General features: G+C 48.1%; 3 protein-coding genes across 3 annotated transcripts; 2 read left to right on the forward strand and 1 right to left on the reverse strand.

Moving 5' to 3' along the window:
- The first annotated feature begins 310 nt into the window (after positions 1 to 310).
- Positions 311 to 4,733, forward strand: LOC127303053 (fatty acyl-CoA reductase 1). The gene is made up of 7 exons (XM_051333814.2): positions 311 to 551; positions 658 to 761; positions 2,482 to 2,788; positions 2,909 to 3,272; positions 3,387 to 3,468; positions 3,840 to 4,240; positions 4,347 to 4,733. The coding sequence occupies exons 1-7, from the start codon at positions 461 to 463 to the stop codon at positions 4,555 to 4,557; spliced, it is 1,560 nt and encodes a 519-aa protein (XP_051189774.1). The 5' UTR covers positions 311 to 460; the 3' UTR covers positions 4,558 to 4,733.
- Positions 4,734 to 7,561: 2,828 nt separating this feature from the next.
- Positions 7,562 to 13,028, forward strand: LOC127303054 (protein HIRA). The gene is made up of 10 exons (XM_051333815.2): positions 7,562 to 8,012; positions 8,690 to 8,965; positions 9,100 to 9,351; positions 9,460 to 9,857; positions 9,938 to 10,928; positions 11,060 to 11,273; positions 11,395 to 11,629; positions 11,756 to 11,878; positions 12,039 to 12,156; positions 12,431 to 13,028. Exons 1-10 carry the CDS (start codon positions 7,905 to 7,907, stop codon positions 12,710 to 12,712), a joined length of 2,997 nt encoding a protein of 998 aa, XP_051189775.1. The 5' UTR covers positions 7,562 to 7,904; the 3' UTR covers positions 12,713 to 13,028.
- Positions 13,029 to 13,209: 181 nt separating this feature from the next.
- On the reverse strand, positions 13,210 to 17,254 carry LOC127303055 (GDSL esterase/lipase At5g03610). Its single transcript, XM_051333816.2, has 4 exons — positions 17,102 to 17,254; positions 16,705 to 16,971; positions 13,962 to 14,251; positions 13,210 to 13,872 (listed from the first exon to the last, which is right to left on the reverse strand). The coding sequence occupies exons 1-4, from the start codon at positions 17,160 to 17,162 to the stop codon at positions 13,348 to 13,350; spliced, it is 1,143 nt and encodes a 380-aa protein (XP_051189776.1). The 5' UTR covers positions 17,163 to 17,254; the 3' UTR covers positions 13,210 to 13,347.
- Between the last annotated feature and the right edge of the window lie 4,042 nt (positions 17,255 to 21,296).

Here is a 21,296-nt window from a genome sequence, read left to right on the forward strand (position 1 = left end):
ATTTCTCTGTCACAAAAGAAATGCTAATACTCCAGTGTTTAGAGCACGTGGCAAGTAGGGCACAAATATCCAGATAGGCTCGTGATAATTTATTATCATAAATATATTAGCTTTAGGTAAGGTCTACTCCTGCGTGCCGCCTTATTAATTTTGACCCTCTCTGACGATGGTATCACCGCGTCGTTGTGGTTGGAAAGCACACAGATATGAATGTTGCCGTTGCTAATTTCGTGCACTCAAGTCGCTCGGAGACTTGTGCAGCAGCCCCCTTGATTTGCCTCGGCCAGTTGGCCCTGTGTATAAATATTGGGTGCAGGAGCCTCTCTTGAGTCACACAAACCTCACCACACCAAGCACCTCTGCCTTCCTTCGTTTCTCCCTGCTCTCTCGTCTCCCACTCACTGCCTGCACCTCCAACACATACACACGCAAAGCCAGACAGACTCAAGATCAGAGCAAGATGGTCGGCTCATTGGACGAAGGCAAGATCAAGGAGTACTTCAGGAACAAGAGCGTGCTCATCACCGGATCCACCGGCTTCCTCGGAAAGAGTATGAACACCTCTTGTTTCTGAACATCACGCACCACATTCTTGTTTCTGAAGAACAGGTCGCCCTAGCTGCATTGCGTTCTCATCTGTGTTTTTCTTGATTACAGTACTGGTGGAGAAGATACTCAGGGTGCAGCCGGACGTGAAGAAGATCTACCTCCCGGTGCGGGCGGCCGATGCGGCGGCGGCCAAGCGGAGGGTGGAGACCGAGGTGTGTATCTTTCTGTCCATTCTCTCGCCAGTTAAGCATGCACGCCGGCCGGCAGCATGGTTCTTGGTGGGATCATGCTGCAAGGAACCTGCAAGTTTTTCTCCCCCTTGCTTTTGAGACAGAGAAACCTCCAAGTTGCTCTCATTGCTGTGTCTGTTCCTTCAGTTTCATACTCAATATACTATTTTCCCCAAAACTAATTCACTACTTGTTTATGTGAGGTCACACCCGTAGTATCATACTATCAACTGTGAGGACTAAACAAGGATGTTCAGACTGAACATCTTGCAATTTTGAGGTAAATTTATGTGCTGCGAAAACACAGAGTGCTACTACAGGCATTCCTGATGGCAACAGCCGAACATTCAGATCACTCACATGCCATACATGCGTGTACCCGTGAAAGGCATGGCCGTAAATAAATAAGCAAACAAATAATCCCAACTGGTGTATCCACCGCTCGATCTATTAACTCAGGGTAATACCAGTATATTCTTCCACCAGCTTTTGGTGCAGCCAGATATTGCACGGATCAAAGCAATAAGCTACTAGTAGATCAGTACAAACTTGAAACTATGCATAGACCAAAGTTTCTACCAGTAGACACTGTACGGTAATATTAATTTCCATGCATGTTCATTTCCTGAAAACCACCATGGAAAATAAACCAGCCAGAGATGAAACAGGGGGCAAAGTTCTGTGGTACTACCAATACCCATGACTTTCCACTTGTTTCATGGGGTAGAGACTCAGAATGTCAGAGCCAATTGGACCTCTGTGCTACCACGTTACTAGGTGTTAGGGCAATGAGGTATCTGAAGTTATTGTGTGAGTAGCTCGGTAGGTTTGGTCAGGTCGACTATGCTCACTGGGGAGTAAATGGCCTCTGCATGGATGCAGTGCACACTAGCCTCCTATGATATGTTGGGAAATGATGAGGACATCATTTGGTACAAGTTCATGGACATCAGATTTATTTATTTTTTCAAGGGATAGACTTCAAAATCCAGAACTAACTAGGTTTAATGACATTTGTAAAGTCTTTGAGTTGCTTGTTAAATTAGTGGTATCATGGAATCTGAAGCTTATGAGTGTTCACTGGGATGAAAGTTAATTTTCTTTGGTGCTTCTTTCAGACTACAAGTTTTTTCCTTGGTTACATGGCTGCATAAGTGTGCTAAACCCTGCCGATCAATCAACATAATTGCATAGTACTAGTGTGCAAGAAAACAGTGTGCTCTAGGTGGTGTAGTTATTTGTACCAGAAGAAACACAGCAAAGTCGCAGGCAGTTCAATGGGCCACCGTACCCTAGCGAGCAGGAAAAAAATCCATGCCAGTAGTACGTACACATGGCCCCTCCTCTTCATTGTAGCTTGGCATGGCCAATTTACACTTGCGCAGAATGTCCTGCCCATGCTGAACCAATTTATAGTTTTTGCCAAAAGTTGCCGAGGCACCCTGTGGATCCAGAACGCATCGTGGATCCTTGCACATGAACCACATTAAACTGTCTTGCATCCAACTCCATCCAAGATTAATGAAAAGAAGACAACAATAAAACACAAGTGGCATATCTTCTAATGAATTCTTGGACCAGTATGCACATTAATGGTAGATAAAAGAAGAATTGCATAGGAGTATCTCGGCCTGTGTGTATACAGTTGTTGTGTGAATTATTCTTTGTTATTAAACACTTGTGGTCAATTGGTATGATGCAGGTGGTGGGGAAGGAGCTGTTCGGGCTCCTCAGGGAGAAGCATGGTGATGGGTTCGACTTGTTCATTGAGGAGAAGGTCGTCCCATTGGCGGGCGACGTGATGCGTGAGGGCTTCGGCGTCGACCGCGAGACCCTCAGGGAGCTCCGGGTCGTGGAGGAGCTCAACATCATCGTGAACGGCGCCGCCACCACTAACTTCTACGAGCGGTACGACGTGGCCTTGGACGTGAACGTGGCGGGCGTGAGGCACATGTGCGACTTCGCCCGGCGGTGCCCCAACCTCGAGGTGCTCCTCCACGTGTCCACCGGTACGTGCGTCACCATCGATTAGCCGCAAAACCCATTTCGTCTTTTCGAAGCAAACCTATAATAATTCCCAATTGATTTTGCAGATTATTTTTTAAAGTGACATTGTGATCTTTTTGCAGCCTATGTGGCGGGGGAGAAGCAGGGGCTGGTGCAGGAGAGGCCGTTCAGGCACGGCGAGACGCTGAAGGAGGGGACCCACCTGGACATCGACGTGGAGCTGCGGCTGGCCAAGGACCTGAAGAAGCAGATGCAGGCCGACGGCGTCGACGATGCCAAGGCAGAGAGGAAGGCCTTGAAGGAACTGGGCCTCTCCCGGGCCCGGCACTTTGGGTGGCCCAACACGTACGTGTTCACCAAGTCCATGGGCGAGATGATGCTGGGCCAGATGATGCAAGGTGGGGAGGTGCCGGTCGTCATCGTCCGGCCCAGTATCATCACCAGCGTGCAGAACGACCCTCTCCCCGGCTGGATCGAAGGCACCAGGTACAGCTTGTTCTGTCTCTGCGTTTCAGTTCAGATATCCAAATTCAGAATGCAAAATTCACATTGCCTGTTAACCTAAAATACTTACAATTTTGATGCTCGAAACTATTGCAGGACGATCGACGCGATCCTGATTGGGTATGCGAAGCAGAACCTGTCGTGCTTCCTGGCGGACCTGGACCTCACCATGGACGTGGTAACAGCTCATTCATGGCCTTGATGGTTTTTTGTTGAATGTATCGTGCAACGTAGGAGAATGCTGCAGTAGTAAGTTGCATTTGAGAGAGTTGAAGGCACCACATACATCTAAGTCTCTGACAGCAAGGCCAAGGGTCGCTGCGGTAGTACTGCAGGTGTAATGTAGGCAGGCCAGACCATGGTTTAGTGTATATAGTACGTGCTTGGCTGCATGTATAATGATACAATGCCATGTTGGTGGCAGGAATGTAGTTTACATACTGATACTGTCCATGAATCTTACCTGCTACAGCAAGATCATGTTGCTAATTACAGCCCTGAATTATAAAATGCCAATTTAAATAACTAATCTTTGACACATTTTGGCAGATGCCCGGCGACATGGTGGTGAACGCGATGATGGCGGCGACGGTAGCACACGCCTCCTCCTCCCCGTCAGCAACGGTGAAGAAGACGAAGCCGCAATATGAGGAGCCGCCCGAGACACCGCCATCGGTGTACCACGTGAGCTCGTCGCTGCGGCACCCGGCTCCATACGCGGTGCTGTACCGGACGGGGATCCGGTACTTTGAGGAGAACCCCCGGGTTGGCGCCGACGGCCGCCCCGTGCGCACGCGCAAGGTCCGGTTCCTGAGCACCATCGCGTCGTTCCACCTCTTCATGGTGCTCAAGTACCGCCTACCCCTCGAGCTCCTCCATCTGCTCTCCATCCTCTGCTGCGGCCTCTTCGGCCTCGCCGCCCTTTACCATGATCTCGCCCGCAAGTACAGGTTAGCGCGTTAAACCCTTGTGCTTTTTGTTGTATCACCTTGATGCGACAACCACCAAGATGACACTGACTTTTACTGTTCTTGTTGCTCTTGTTGGTGTACAAAGATTTGTGATGCAGCTGGTGGACCTGTACGGGCCATTCTCACTGTTCAAGGGCTGCTTTGACGACGTCAACCTCAACAAGCTCAGGCTCGCCATGGCCGAGGAAGGTGCTGCCGGGGATGCGCTGTTCAACTTCGACCCCAGGACCATCGACTGGGACGAGTACTTCTATAGGGTGCACATCCCCGGGGTCATGAAGTACGTGCTCAAGTGAACAATGCAGCTATCTATGTCACTCTGGTTACGGAGAAGGAAAATTCTATGTATCTGTCGATCAGGAAGAAAGCAAACATCGTTTGCATCTATGTCCCCCCCCCCCCAAAAAAAAAAAACGCTATGCTATGTAATCTAAGTTTTTGGCTCTGGTGTTATTATCGATTGATTGATTGATTGATTGGACTTTGGAGGGTACTTCACGGCAAAATCGGCCGGTGACTAGCTAGTCTATATATTGCTCTTCTCTGTCTCTGTGAAAGATTACAATGACAGTTCGATTAGAGCATCTCACTCGTCCTCCCAAAGAGCCTCTATATGCTTATGGGGAGTGCCGGCGCCAAAAATCGTCTCCAGCCACGGCCCTTAAAATAGATATTCAGCCGGCGTGGCCCAACTATCCATCCGACGCTCTCAGCCTGAACCCAGTAGAAAGTGAGGCTAGCGGGGACGTCGCGTGTTGACGGGGACGCCGCGTGAAGAAGGTGCGGGAAACGCCTGCTAGCTGATGTGGACCCTCCCCGTCAGTGTCGGTGGAGTCGTCCTCCTCCACGCCTTCCGCGTCTGTCAAAAGCTACTCGCCTTCAGCGCTGCTTACCTTCCGTGTCGCGTCGACGTTAATGGTGCTCGTCTTCAGCGGCGGCGTTAATGCTCGACAATGCACCCTCGACGCCATATAAACCCCCGTGCGCTCCCTCGCCGCACATTCCAGCCAGCGCCCTCGCCATCTCCTCCAAACCTTTTCCAACGCCCTAGCCCTAGCCGTGGACCGCCAAGAGAGAGAAGGCGCCGCCGCCAACAGCTTCAAGTCGCTGAGGTGCGCGCCCTCTAGAACGCGCGCTACCCCGTTCCGCCGGACATGCGCTGTCCGGGGGGGGGGGGGGGGGGGAGGGGGGGGCGTTCAGCCATGGCGGCCTGCCGGTCCCGCCGGTGCCAACGGGGACGGAGCGCGCCGTGGCAATCTACGATCATTTTTGGCAGCGCCTAACGCCGGAGGAGCGGAACGACCCGCAGTGGTCGTCGGGCAACGACTAAGCATGAACGACATTCTTCCAACGCGAAGACCACCTCGCTTCCTACGACGGCATCGGCGATCCACCAGCGGACGGCGGCGGTGGTGGAACGACCCGCCGGTGCAGATGCCGCCATGGCAGCTGCAGCTGGCGGCCCCGTGCGGCAACGGCCAGTGGGCGGCGCTAGGCGTCCTCCTCGCGCTCCTCCTCATCCTCGTCGCGTGGGTCCTCGGCCAGGTACTCCCCCTACAACACGTCGTGGCCGCGCTTTTTGGAGACGGTGAAGGACGAGCCGGAGTTCAAGGCGTTGTCATCTGCGAGCGGCACCAGCCATCTCCGCCACGCCAGCGCAAGTGGACGCCGCTTGAGTACAAGGCGGCAGCCTCCATCGTTAGGGAGGAGGACGACCCGGAGGAATTCCCTGGGCTGCGCAAAGCCCAGCTCGAGTCCTTCGCGGCGACGGACGAGTTCGCCGAGGCGTGGAGCGCGGCCGATCACCGCCGCGTGTAGGAGGAGCGCCGCGTAGCATCGGCCTCGTCATCAACCTGCACAGCGACGACCCGCTGGCTAGTCCAGCAGGCTGCGCGGGAGGCGCGGGGATGTCAGCCAAGGCTGCAGCTACCTGCCGCAGCCGAAGAAGGAGGAGCCCAACAACGAGGAGGACTACACGGCGGCCATGTACCGCCGCCTAGGGCAAGGTCGTGGCAGCAACGGCGGCGGTTATTAGTTTTTAAAGATTTTTTATGCCTATGTTTTAAAATTTGTATAAATATTGACCAAGTATGGCCGAACTATATATGAATCTACTATTTCTACGAATTTTGTTATATTTTGAAAATTTAAATTTTTTAGTATATGAGCCCATATGGTTCTTGAGCATCAGTGGAGACACTCTTAGGTTCCGGTATCGCTTCAGTGGTCAAGTTCTTGTGAAATCTATAAAAAAAAAATTCGTTTGCTTTTTCAAATTTCTTGAGCATCATTTTAGCCTCGGAATGTGCAAGTGCAAGATTGACTGAAGATTCCGAATTTCAGACGCTCTATTTGTTACAGAGGAAAAATGTAGGATGGTGTGGTGGATTGGTCCCAGCAAGCCCATGCGTCGCTCATAGATGGGCCAGCCCAGAAATCAAACCATGCAAAATTTAGCCGCGAACACCGTAACAGGCCTGGCCCAGTGGGCCCTCTCGCTAACCTTTGAAAGCCGAGTGAGGAAGGAATCGGAGCTGGCTGTTCGCGTCTTCCGAGGAATCCACTCTTGTTGCCTCGTTTTGGAACAAAATTTAAACATGAATTTGAGCTCTTTGTATGTGTTCCCAAATTGTATTATCTTAGATTGGAAAAAACACCGCAGTTTGAATCAATTTACTTCACAACCGCACTACGCTGATAAACAAGACAAGCAATAGACTTGGTGAATCTCAAACAATCAACTATGCTAGGATATTGATTTTTTTTTGAAATATAGAGTTGTGTTTGTGTTTTGTATTTCACAAATGTGAAATCAATGATTTAAGTTTCACTAGTTTATATCAAAATTTTCAGGACCGCCAAAAGAAAACAAGACTCAGACGAAACGTGTTAATGTTTTGAACAAATGATTATCCCTAGCTTAGATAACTCATTTTAAAACTACCCCTTTTGCAACTTGAATCATGTATAACTCATGCTTATGACAATTCTCCGATAATTTATCCAATATATGCAAACATTGATGATGACTGCGAGGAGGAAGCTTTTAAGTTGTGAATGCATCCATATATCTCCCTGTCAAATTTTGACAATGCTCTAGAACCTTCCAAGCCACAATGTACACATCCACAACCACCAATGCACCTTGCACATCGATTGGATGCTTGCAAATAAATGAATGAAAAACCTAAAGGAACCATCACCAATCTCAAAGCACCCTCTGCCTTCCATCGCACGGATGGAAAATCTGCCGCTCAAGTCGCTCTGCTTTTTGGCCTCTCGAGTTTCCAAATTTAAATTCGATTCAGATTTGGTTTCTGTTTTTTTCAATTCAATTTTTTCTCCTCTCACGACGAACACGAGAGCGGTTCGTTCCGCCGCCGTGTTCTTCGCTCCGCCGCCGCGCCGCCCTCCGCCTCGCCGCCGTTCCCGATTCCGGCCGCCTCCCAAGCCCAAATCCCACGGCGCGGATCTTCTGGAACCTTGCCCCTCCTCCCCTTCGCCGGCTGCCTGGTTCTCCCACCTAGGAGCCGAGTTAGGGTTTTCGTCGCGGATTTCTAGGGTTTGGGATCGCGTTCGGTGGCGGGTGGGAACGCATGGGCGTCTCGGCTTGACGTGCGGGAGGTAGAAGAGGGGAGCGGAGATGCTGACGGAGAAGCCGAGCTGGGTTCGCCATGAGGGGCTGCAGATCTTCTCCATCGACATCCAGCCCAGCGGCCTCCGCTTCGCCACGGGCGGCGGCGACCAGAAAGTTGGTTTTTTTTCTTATGCTCGATTTTTTTTACAGTGCCATTTGAGTTCCAGCCACTACAGTTTCAGGTTTGGTGTGCCAAGATTATGTATTTTTTTCAACACTAAATCGGCGTCAGGGTTCGGTGTCGTGGTTCGAGTGTGGATGGAACCATAGTGTGTGCTGTAGCGGTAGCCATTGCTCGTCATTTGTGTCGTCGTCTGCGTGAGCTTGCGAGTTTCAGTGTTGTCGTTTCCGGCGTAGGGGAACCTGCATTCCCATGCGTGGTTGTGCCGTCTCGAGTGGCGCTGCTTCATTGTTGTCGTCGACTGGAGTTTGTTTTGTAAGTTTGGGAAATTGTTGTTATTCCGCGTCCGAGCTTGAAAAATGTTAGGCTGAAGTCTACCATCTGTATGGTGAATGTAGCCATTTTTCTTACTAGTGGGAGATAGTTAAGAGAAGTGTATGGTGCATGATTTGGTTTCTGAAATAGTAGAGTAATAATAGTCAAAATTTTCAGTACAAAGTTTGTCCATCGTTGGTGATACATTTGTTGGATTATGCAGTGTGGATGTTGGTGACTTGTTGTCCAGTCACGTCTGAAGAATTTTGTATCAGTTCTTGTACATTTTTTGTGTTTTAACTGATTTGTGCTATACTAGTTGCTAATCTCCATTTGCGTGCTTTTGTTAAAATAGGTTCGCATATGGAACATGAAGTCAGTAAGTAAAGACGGTCAAAACGACGATGCCAACCAGAGATTGCTGGCAACAGTACGAGACCATTTTGGATCGGTAAACTGTGTGAGATGGGCCAAGCATGGCCGGTTTCTTGCTTCAGGATCCGACGATCAAGCTATCCTAATTCATGAAAGGAAAGCTGGTTCTGGTACATCTGAGTTTGGAAGCGGAGAACCTGCAGATATAGAAAATTGGAAGGTTGTAATGACATTAAGAGGGCATACTGCGGATGTGGTAATTATCTGCTAAAATTTCACTCTCGCCATTTTTCTTTCCTATATTTTAAAGCAGTATCATATTCTCAACATTTACCTACGATCCTTAGCTTTCCACTATTAAACATGTTTCTGTTTCTTATGCTTAAATAGGTAGATTTGAATTGGTCCCCTGATGACTCGACGCTGGCTAGCGGCAGCTTGGACAACACAGTTCACATCTGGAGCATGACCAATGGTATTTGTACTGCTGTCCTGCGAGGGCATTCCAGCTTAGTTAAAGGAGTTACTTGGGATCCTATTGGATCTTTTATTGCAAGCCAGTCAGATGACAAGACGGTTATCATATGGCGTACAAGTGACTGGAGTCTTGCTCACAAGACTGAAGGCCATTGGTCAAAATCTGTATGTTATGTTTCATATCATTTTTATTAATTTACTGTTTCTGCATCAGACATCTCTTTGCAGAAAAGCCTTTCTTACTGAATAGTATTCCTTCTCTGTGTTTCCCAGCTTGGTTCGACATTTTTTAGGCGGCTTGCTTGGTCACCCTGTGGCCACTTCATAACCACGACTCATGGTTTCCAGAAACCTAGGCACTCAGCCCCGGTGCTTGAACGGGGCGAATGGTCTGCAACATTTGACTTTCTTGGACATAACGCTCCTGTGGTTGTGGTGAAGTTTAATCATTCGATGTTCCGTAAGCATTTAGCTACTGGTCAAGATGCAAAGGCTGCACCAGCTGGGTGGGCCAATGGAGCATCAAAAACATCAGCAAAAGAACAGCAACCATACAATATTATTGCTATCGGAAGTCAAGACCGGACAATTACTGTTTGGACGACAGCAGGTGCCCGGCCATTGTTTGTTGCTAAACATTTCTTCTCTCAAAGTGTGGTTGATTTATCTTGGTAAGTCACTTAAAGCGTGTATATATAACCACTGTCGACATGTATTTGGCTCACGGTGGAACCTTCTTTATTGCTGACAGGAGTCCGGATGGTTATTCACTTTTTGCCTGCTCTCTGGATGGATCAGTTGCCACCTTTCACTTCGAAGCAAAGGAGCTCGGGTACAGGCTAAGTGATTCTGAACTGGATGAACTGAAGAGGAGTAGATATGGTGATGTTAGAGGGAGGCAATCAAATCTAGCTGAAAGCCCTGCACAACTGCTGCTAGAAGAAGCATCGGTGAAGCAATTGGCTGGCAAGAAGGGAACACCCGCCGCTGTCCAGCAATTTCAAATGCCCCCAAAAGTTCCTGCAGACGTACCCAAACCACCAACTCCAGCTGTGCAAATTCAGAAAGCTCCTGAACCTCTACCTGAAGAAGAGAAGAAAACAGCGGCTGAGGACACCACCAAAGTTACCCGAATATCTAGTCCAGTGAAACAAAGGGAGTACCGGCGTCCTGATGGTCGGAAAAGAATAATACCTGAGGCAGTTGGGTTTCCTTCTGGCCAGGAAAACATTTCCAACCGTTCTCAGAATCAGGCTGTTGATTTCTCACCCCTAGATCAGCGGATGCGCCCTGGAGAGAACGGAATAAGATCATCCTACAGTACTGCTGGTAATAATTGTAATAACTACGGACGCTCTGGCATCACAGCGAGAGCCAACATTAGCGAGAGTCTTGTCATTCAAAAGGCTTCCGCCAATGCTGGTAGTGATGGAAGGTTGAGTGTTGAACAAACCGGATCTGTAGTACCAGGCTCACTGGCCTCCTCTTCTGTCCTTTCTATTACTGTACACAATAAGAAGGAAAATGAGGGTTCGTTGCCTGTCTGCCTTGAAGCAAAGCCAGTAGAACGCTCTGCAGGTGACATGGTTGGAGTTGGTGGGTCATTCTCAACAAAAGAAACTGAGATTAAATGTTCAAGAGAAAAGGAAACTCTTTGGTCGGACCGCATCGCTGGAAAAGTTACTGTCTTGGCTGGTAATGCAAACTTCTGGGCAGTTGGCTGCGAAGACGGTTGCCTGCAGGTAAAATAATACTATCCTCTAATCTTGTTTCTGATGTACCTTTTGTTGGTTTCATCCATCTGCATGCTTTCGTTTTCCTGACAACAGAGTAGTCCTAAACTATCCTTTCGATTTTTTCCCGGTTTCATTAGGTTTACACAAGATGTGGAATGAGAGCGATGCCAGCGATGATGATGGGCTCATCTGCCATTTTCATAGATTGTGATGACTGCTGGAAACTGCTTCTTGTAACAAGAAGAGGGTTGATGTACATATGGGACCTCTATAACAGGACGTGCATTCTGCAAGATTCTTTGGCATCTCTGGTCGCCTCTCCAGACGACACATCATCAGCAAAAGATGCCGGTAAATAAATATTAACACCAAGTCATCGTTTCACTTTTGTTAGCTGCATCTCATTTATTAGTGGTTTCTGCACATTGGCTCTTTGAATGAATTCGTTCTTGCTTCTGTTACATGATGACAGGTACAGTAAAGATTATATCTGCCTCATTCTCAAGATGTGGTTCACCCTTGGTTGTCCTTGTCAACCGACATGCTTTCCTCTATGACATGAGCATGAAGTGCTGGCTGAGGATCGCCGATGATTGCTTTCCGGGATCGAATTTTTCTAGCTCGTTTAGTTCGACTCAAGGTGGAGAGCTAGGGAAGTTGCAGATCGACATAGGAAAGTTCATGGCTAGAAAGCCTATGTGGAGCAGGTATGGAAACTCCTTTGGGTTGTGAGTCTTGTAGTTGTTTGGAATTAATTTCGATGACAAGCCAGTGCCTATTTCACTACATGATACCAGAGTTTGCCCTAAATAGTGTCACTGTTTCCACCTCAGGGTTACTGATGATGGGGTGCAGACACGAGCCCATCTCGAGACCCAGCTAGCGGCTTCGTTGGCTTTGAAGTCTTCACAAGAATATCGCCAACACCTCCTATCCTACATAAGGTTTTTGGCAAGGTTAGCTCATTACATTATGATCAGCGTCTACTCTAAAGAATCTGCTTCTTATACTTTTCTTAGTGTCTTCTGCAAGCATGCACTTTATCGGCTCAAATTGACTGAGATTTCTGAAGTATGCTTTATTTATGGTTTGCTGAAATGCTTCTTGCACCTGCAGAGAAGCAGACGAATCTCGTCTACGTGAAGTCTGTGAGAGCTTTCTTGGTCCTCCCATTGGCATGGTTGATGCTGCATCTACTGATGCTAAGAATCCATCATGGGATCCTGATGTGCTTGTAAGGCTCTTTGTCTGTTAAATGCTATTGCATAACTATCTTTGCTAAGTTATATCTTAGACGGGTAGTTTACATTAATTGCGATTAGTTCATCCACAGATAAATGAGATCCACAGAAAGCAGATTATTTAACCTTCGCGATTTGATTCATTCTGTCCATAACCCGAAGAGTTAGAAAACCTTGAATTTACGACATAATGGCTATGGTATTCTTTTTAATAATGGTGTTGGTTGCCCACTTCAGTCTGTAAACTTGCTGAATGCCATTCTGCAGGGAATGAAGAAACACAAGCTTCTTAGGGAAGATATACTTCCTTCGATGGCGACGAACCGCAAGGTCCAGCGGCTGCTCAACGAGTTCATGGACCTCCTGTCGGAGTACGAAGGGGCTGATGCAAACGTTGACAAGATGGACGTGACACCTCCAGCAACCGAAGCCAAAGACACTGCTGGCAAGATGGACGTGACACCTCCAGCAACAGAAACCAAGGACGCCGCAGATGTTGACAAGATGGACGTGATACCTCCAGAAGCCAAGGACGCCGCTGCCACATAGCAAAGCCCTTCCTAGTGCGTCTACCATTCTCCGGTCCGGTCGCTGGAGATTTATTTACTGACCCTTGGTAAGCATAGGAGTGAAGCGCATACAGCATGTCTATTTTGAGAACTTCCCGCCCATGGTTGTTTTGATTTTCTGCTTGTAGTTGGTAGTATCCTGCCTTGTTCATCGAGGTGGCCTCGGCGGCACACCGTAACTGGTTCGCTGTAAGCCTGTAACGCGAGTGTAATAGTAGAGAGAAAGCGAGGTCGCCTGATGATCATGTAACCGTACATCTGTAGATGGTCTGATGAACTTAAGCTCATTTTGGTCCTTTCGTGGTGCATTTCCATCGTTTTCGATGCATTCACTAGTGTGTTGGTGGATTGCTAGAACTCAAGAATTCGATGCTGGCTCTGCCTATGCCCATCCATTGCCAGGAAAGAAATGAAAAGTTGCAGGTTTATGCAGCATACCACACGATGGAAAAAAAGAGGAGAAGGTACAAACGTTGCTGGTAAATTGCAAATGAAACAAATCTTGTATTTTGCCAAGATGCTGTTTCAGGTGAAGCAGAGACTACTGGAGAGAAAAGGACATGGGTGTTGGTTAGTTCTAGTGCGTAGCTTTTGTCGTCCAAAACCATGGCCGTGTCAGGTGGACATGAAGCTCTTGACGGTGGCCCTGAAGGTGGCGGCGACGGTGGCCCAGGCGGCCTGCGTCGGGTGAACATCGTCCCAGTAGAAGTAGCGCCGGGGATCGTCGCACAGCGTGTACTGCCGCGTGCCGTTCTCGTCCTGCTCGCCGCAGTAGCCGTCTGGGCTGAAGCTCTCGCAGCACGGCCGCAGCGTGCTCACGAACCCACCGCTGGTGTCCTTCTTGTCATCGCCGTCGAGGAGGATGGCGGCGAAGGGAGTGTGGACGTCGAGGAGGAGGAAGGTGGCGTTGGCGGGGTCGAGAGCGGCGAGCACGAAGGCGAGCGCCGCGTTGTGCTGGGCGGCGCCGGCGTTGGCCAGCGGGTCGCAGCCGCTGTAGTTGAGCGGGCGGGTGAAGACCGGCGTGCACCCCATCGGGTGCAGGTTGGTGACGACGACCCGACGCATCCCGGCCTCGTCGCGCAGCCGCCGGAGCTGGTACCCGAGCTCGCGCACCACCGTCGGGATGTACGCGATCGCAGCCTGCATACACGGAGCACATAGGTGTCATGAATGCAGAAAAGTTTCAGACGTTGAGAGTAGCTAGGATTATTCGTTGGATGCGCGCGTACGCTGGTGCCGTTGTCCTTGTCGGCGGCGTAGGCGTAGTCGTTGCCGGAGACGACCACGAGCGCCGTCCCGGTGTTGTTGTTGTTGCCGGCGACGCGGGCGCAGCCTCGCCGCCGTTGCTTCTGCATGGCCTGGAAGAGGTCGATCTGGGCGCTGATGTTTCGCTGGAAGTTGCCCGTGTCGAGCACGCCGGCGCCGCCCACGGCGAAGTTCATGCCGCGCGCGAGTTTGTCGCGTGACGCCCGACGCCGCCCCTTGTACGCCACCGGGGTTGGCATCCCCAGCGCCGAGGCTGCAACCAGTGCACCAAACAAGCAAAACAAAACGGAACAGAACAAAGTTAGCCTGTAGAAATATACTTATGGTACCTAGTGTCGGTATGAAATATTAACAAACTGTATAATGTGTATTATATGATGTAGTACTGGCTGATCTAGCTTTGCTCCTTGATGTCTGACTGACATGGAAAAAATGTCAAAGGGTAGGTAGAATATCGATCCGACATACATTCCTCTGTCGGATGTACTTATATTACTAGGAGTAGTTAACAGATTCAGATTTGCCAGCCTTTTGACACTTTCGGTTAATTATAATATGTGGCACACATGCTACCACGATCAGTCAGTACGAGAAAGATCTAGGTCCATGCACATTATTTTCCCAAGGTGGAATAGACGTTTTAGATCACAAATTTCATCAATGTTCATGAAATCGTTTATCGCTAACTGCTTTGTCGGTCTCAGATTTGAGATATATTGCATATCGTCCGATTAAACAATTTTATCGATCGACTAGTTTTTTGTAAATCCCAAGTTTCTGGCACTATTAAAAGTTCTTAAATATGCTATGCAAAAAAAACAGCACTGGATTGTTGGACAGAAGTGTTACCTTGATTCATTGCCTTTGAATCAACAAAAGTGGTAAAATTCAAGCAAATGTACACTTCTACAAGACTATTGGCCGATTTTTTTTGTAAGACCGATAAATTGGCTAGACCGATAGGTGGAGAAATAATCTCGGCTGAAATATCAGCTATCACGTCGGTATATCGGTCTAGGCGAGAAATCAAGCCGATATGTCGTAATCTTCCCTCTCACGTCACGATTCACGACTAATCAGCCCAACTTTTGAACATTGAATTTCATCAATGAATTAACTTGGCACTATGCCATGAATGGACTAACTTGGCACTAGGTGCAAGTCGTTCGAGCAATATGAGATACCAAATGCGAGATTTGATCGATCTGAGATGCATGCGTGCTAGCTAGTGTTTCTGTTTGCAGGAGAGTACCCTGACACTGTCTAGTAGTATCAGATAATTTGCAAGGGATAGTGACTGATTGGAACGCACACCCACCCTAGTCTACTTGGTGTGTTTGCAACAAAAACGTCGGTCTAATTGTGAAAGGCCCTGCCGGCGCCTCAGACAAGTTCTAGCTCATCTGATTGGACTACTACTAGTGTTCAAGGTTCAAGGAGAAAGTAGTAATTTTATTCAATAATTTGTGCCAATGTATTATATACATGTTGGGTCAAGGAGAAGAAAAGTACTAGGTGAAATACACATGTAGAATTAGGCATGCATATGCATGTGTGCCATGTTGGTTTCGCTCGGTACACATGAAAAAGGGCTACATGTGATGTGAGCAGGCCATTTTGCTGGTCTCGGCAATGCGGCATAGGATGAGGTGATCCCGTCGTACTGTCCTGACCAAGCTAGAAACTGTGAAAATAATTGGTTACCGGTCGGCCAATCTTGTTCTTTTTCTTCTACGACATAGTTATAGAAATGCAGTGGTACACTCATTGCGCTTGCTCATCCAGAGAAAGTATCCCATGATAAAACAAAGTTACAATGAAAATCCTGTGAAAACCATAGCGGTTTCGAAATTTGCAGAATTGTTGGCCGAATAAGAGAGAGCTTAAAAGTAAAAAAAAAACATATAGAGAGACGATGTTGTATATAAATGCGAAATTTTGGAGTTCAAACTGCATTCCAATGAATAAGCCTTGCCCGTTTTACAAAGTTTGTCTTTAACCAAAAAATTAAACCATGTATATAAAACATATTTGATATAGAATGAGTACAATTATAAATTGGTTTTCAATAATATCATATATGTGTACCATATAATTGAGATATTGGTGCTCCCTTCTTTCGGTCAAAATTCATCTTCAAACACGTGTACGTCTTAACAAGTCATCCATGAATAGTGATGTTGACACTATCCATTGCTGAATTTGGGGTTTTTCTTGTCTCTTAAACGAATTTGCCACTGAAGTTGAAATTCCACATGGTTAGCTCCGCAACACCATCTCTCCAAAGTAGTTGCATTTAAAAAAAAATATTTTAGAAACTTGAAACTGTAGTCTTTCCTTGGGATATTTTCTGGTGCATCGATCGATGCATGGGTTAACTAACTACATGAGGCAGGCTGCCCCAGTCGGATCGGCTCGCGTATGCACCCAGCGAACTGAATCGGGCAGCCATGAATTAATGCGACCCGTTGCCGTCCCCATCGACCGCTTCAATTCGGCCATTGATCTAGCTGTATGTCGGACTCGCTTGGACGAAGCAACGACCAACTAACACGCTGTACACGAATTTAATCCTACCACCATCGTCAACATCTCCGGCGAGCACCATGTGCCATATGGACGTGTGCCAGTAATATTACCAGCAAAGTAAAGATTTCAGGAGTAAGGCTTATAGTAAAGATTATATGGAGGTAGCAGCTAGCTTACCGACGAAGTCGGTGAGGACGCGGCCGTCGGAGAAGCGGCCGGCGGGGCGGCGCGGGAAGGTCTCGCCGTAGGGGCTGTACCAGGAGTGGGTGAGCTCCCTGCCCAGGTCCCCCAGGTTGCCCGTGTCCGCGTACGAGTCGCCGAACACCCATAGCGGCTCATGCTTCCTCCTCTTCTCGCCGCTGCTCCCCCGCTCGCTCTTGCAGCCATCCGCCGGCGAGGCCGACGCCGACGCCGCAGACGGCAACGCCACCAGTAGCGCAAGACCTTGATGAGTGCACCAGAGCAGAGTTAATGAATGTGTTGCAGAGAGAGACCACAGAGAGGCAGAGTTGAAGAGAGAGCGCGCGTGGTTAGCTGAGCAATAAATGGTAGGTGTGTCCATTGGCTAGCTTACAGAGAAACGCTGCGGCGGCGGCCATGGATGGAAGGCGGTGGCTCCGGCGCCGATGGTTCATGCTGCGCGCGCGCGCACGCTCGAGGTGTGGCCGGCGTCGCTTCGCCTGTCTGTCTCTGCTGCTGCGGGTTTGTGGTGGTGTGACGGGACGGGGAAGCTAGCTCTGTTATTTATATACACGTACGCACCATGTATACCAAAGAAATACTTCAACACAGTTTCGCTAAGTCTCTACCGCCGAATTAAATTAATGCTCAGTCCACCGTGTAGCTATGAGTTACAGGTTAGAGATTTTTTCAGCTGCAACTAGAGTTGTAATTAAAAATATGCGTCAAACCACTAGATTTGCTTTATGATTCGTGCTGTATTTTTTTGCAATTAAATTTTGATTATGTCATTTTAACTAAGAACTATGGATGTGTTCGGTTCCAGAATGATGATGCATGGAACGGAATGGTTCCATTCCAATGTCACGGAATGGTTTCGTACCCATGTTCGATTCGGGGAAAAACGAGGAACGGAATGGTTCCGTGTCCGTGTTCGGTTCGGAGAAAAACGCGGAACATAATGGCATGATTTTGCTTCAGCTACCTCTTTCATGCTTATGGTTAACATACCTCCCCCATGTAACAATATAGTAATAAAAAAAAATGGGAAGCACTTTGTTTGTATTTTCAGCCGTTTGCAATAAAAATATATTCATATAAGCCAAACACATATATAGCAACAAATATAGTACACAATTAGATCCAAACGACCATAATAGACATCGAAACAGTCCAAATTCAACCATGTCAAGTTTAATGTCATAGTAGTGATCCAAAAGCAACTACATAGAGTTCATTACAGTTCATATTACATATTTTGGTCCATGCAACTAAATAGAGTTCATTACGGTCCATATTACATCAACGCACTTGAAGTGAATATCATCACTTCAAATTATAGGGCACTCCAAAGGTCTTGTGCACATACCTACCCAACCAAACCAACTTGTTTTCAAGTTTAAGCGTCATGAACGCTTTTGCAGTCTTTGGATTGTCAACAAGATGAGCATAGTAGTGAGCAATATGATCCTCATCAAATCCCTTGAGTGCAGCCAAAGCATCCCACAAGTTATCAGGTACGACATCATCATGTCGGTCCTCCAAGTTGTCACCTACAACTCCTGTGTCACTCCTAGGGTGGCACCCGACCAACTCTAGCACCGCCACAGAAGCCTTTTCCAGAGGAGTTCCTCGCCACCGCTGCCGCATCTATTATCCATGGCGGCAGGCGCCAACGTCGAAGGTGTTGGGTTTGCAGGTGGCAGCAACGAAGCACAAGCACTGGTTGGCAGCGCTAGTGTCTCTCGTTCACGTGCGACAGCCAGGGCGAAGCTCCCTAGTCGAAGTGCAGCATCGATGTGCTCCCTCGATGATGTACGACTTTTGAGGTGGTGGTGTTGTGGATCTGGGGTCCCACCCACACCCGTCGTCTATGCGGTTTGGGTAGCCCGGTGGAGCATGGCAGAGGTTGTGCCACTACGGCTTGGAGGTGGGTACGGTGCAGGCTCATCTAGTCGTAGCTCCGCAGTTCTGTGTGACTTTCTAGCTCGTGTGGGTTGTGGCCAGAGTGGCGGTGGCTACCTTCTGAATAAAGATGGTTTGGCATTGTTGATCTTCGAGTGCCAAGTCATTGATATGCTTCATGTTGGCCTTCTTGATCTGAATGCCGACGAGTTTCGGTCTTTCTCTCGGAGATTTCCGCCGATTGGCACATGGCGATCTGTATGTGCCTCACCCTTATCTTCATCAAATAAGGCTTCATGAGGGCATGTCATCAAGCTTCGCTTTCTTGTCGGTGCCATGGGACATACGTATTTAAGTATAGATTTTCATGATATTGATAGGGGTGGAGAAAGTCATGGCATAGAGGTATTTTGGATGCGTTGAAGATTTGCTCCATAGGTTCTTCCTATGTGTACGGTGTTCGGTGACTTGCAAACATCGGCCTTGATAAAAGGGGTGGTGGTGCTCCTCGAGTACCGAGTCAAACTTTTCAGGGTGAAAACACAAGGTCTGAACTACATTGGTTGTAGCTGGTAACGGCCTTGTCGAATGCATTGTTTTGTGAACTCGGACTTTTCAGAGTGAAAACTCAAGATCTTCGATCAAGCAATGGCAATTTTTGTGCATCGTTTCTTTTTTGGAGGTGTTGCTTTGGAAAATTTTCTTTTGTAGTCCGGGTGTCGTCTTCGGTGATGGTGTTGTTGTTGTGAGCGTTTCACCACTGCGAGGGGGTCTTTATTTTCTACTTATGTTTATTCGTTATTTTTTCTTGATTGTGTGTATTCTTGGTGTTTTTGGATATTTTGTTGACGCACAGGATATGTATAACTGTTATCTTATATTATAATATAGGAAAGCTGAGAACTAAGTTAATTTCGTGAGTATTAGCCTCACACCCATACGTCAATATACACAAAGGCGTGTGCTCCTGTGCTTTCCGGAAGTTTTTTTGCACGACTTGTAAAGCAAAGTGCAAAGGCTGTGATTAGAAGAACTGATGCACCTGCTTTCGTTAAGAATGGGCCATCCGGTCACTGGACATCCAGGATTGCAGTTACTACTCGTAATTAATATCCTGTGAGAGCGAGACATGAACTGCACCGTGTGCAACTACCCAGGACGCATGATCCACGCACTCGTTCTTATGGTCTGCGGAACAAAGCTTCACGGCCGTTGCCGGCGGCCGGATGCGGTGCTGGTGGAGATGAAGTTTCACGGCTGTTGCCGACCACCGCCTCGGACCAACATTGACATGGCTTCTCCCGCACGACGTATTCCTGTATGTATGAAGACTGCGAATGAATGCTGATCAGCCATCTGCCCATCTTCTCTATGTCCGGCCGCGGCGGGCAACAGCCTTGACTTAATACGGCAGCCATGAGAACAGAACGAGTACGTGGGTCATGGGGTAGTTGCGCACGCTGCAGTTTCAGTCCCGCTGTTAACTAATAGTAGTAATTAAGCGCAGTGACTAAATTGCCCTTTTCCTTAATGAAAGCAGGTTGATTAGCTCTTCTAATCACAGCCTTTGGTTTGCTTTAGAAGTTGTGCAAAAAAATTCTGGAAAGCACAGAAGCACCGTTCTGTTCTCTCGAACTCAAACTCGAACCAGTAGACCCTTCATGCCAGTATAGACACGTACGTGCACATGATGTATATCCGGAGAATATGCATACAAGGTCAATACTCTACGCCATGTCGTTCGATTCCTTTTGCTTTTATTGAATTCGTGTGTATCTACATGGAATGGGCAGGACTCGGAAGCCAGGAGCGTATATACGTACGCTAGTCAGGTCTTTTTTGGCTGTATTTTCGTGTAACAGAGAGGGCCACCTGTCACCTGTGGTATGGTTACGGTATCAATGGCATCCTCTGGACGGCCAACCGCTACCGAAACGGCCGGCCCACTCCCCGTCTCGTCAGCCATCCATGGATGGCCGGCCCACCATATGCATGCCTCGTACATGGGTGGCTGCCGGGTGGGCCACATGCTGCACTGCATTAACTCGACTCCCGCCTCCATACCTTGGCAGGCAGGATCGCACGACTGTTCGTTCGCACTTTCCTATTCTGGTTGCGTGAGGTTTTTTTCTTAAAACAAAACAAACAAAGACAAAATATGAATATACTCCATATAATCTTTTGTGTCAAGTTAAAATTTAGGTTGTTTGACCTAATATGCTGGTAAAATACCAAGATCCATACCAAAATGACGGTACTACTAGAATTACCACGAAACATATTTTCTTATTACATGCATTTGGTATTCCAGAGGTTCACAATTTTTCTACATATTTGGTTAAGTTTTACAAAGTTTAACTTTGACCCAAATCTATACGTAACATATTTTTACGCAAGAGAAGTACGATAGGCTAGTCGGCATGCATATTAGGCCGCGATATGCTCGCTGCGATAGCAATTTGTGTCGGCGCAGGAGTTTGAAAATTTGGGCGGCAGCCCTGGACTTTCAATGGTGGCGGCCTCCATGGTCGTGTGGACAATGCGGGAATGAGTCTCGAGATGGTGATGGCCTTTCGAGGCGAGCTGCAGTATGAGACGTCCCCCTTCGCCTCCGGGTGGGGTTCGATCCGGCTCATCAAGTGCTACGCACCACGACTAGCGCGGATACAGTAATCTGTGCATGC

Source organism: Lolium perenne, chromosome 5 (assembly GCF_019359855.2).
Source record: "Lolium perenne isolate Kyuss_39 chromosome 5, Kyuss_2.0, whole genome shotgun sequence".
NCBI lineage: Eukaryota > Viridiplantae > Streptophyta > Magnoliopsida > Poales > Poaceae > Lolium > Lolium perenne.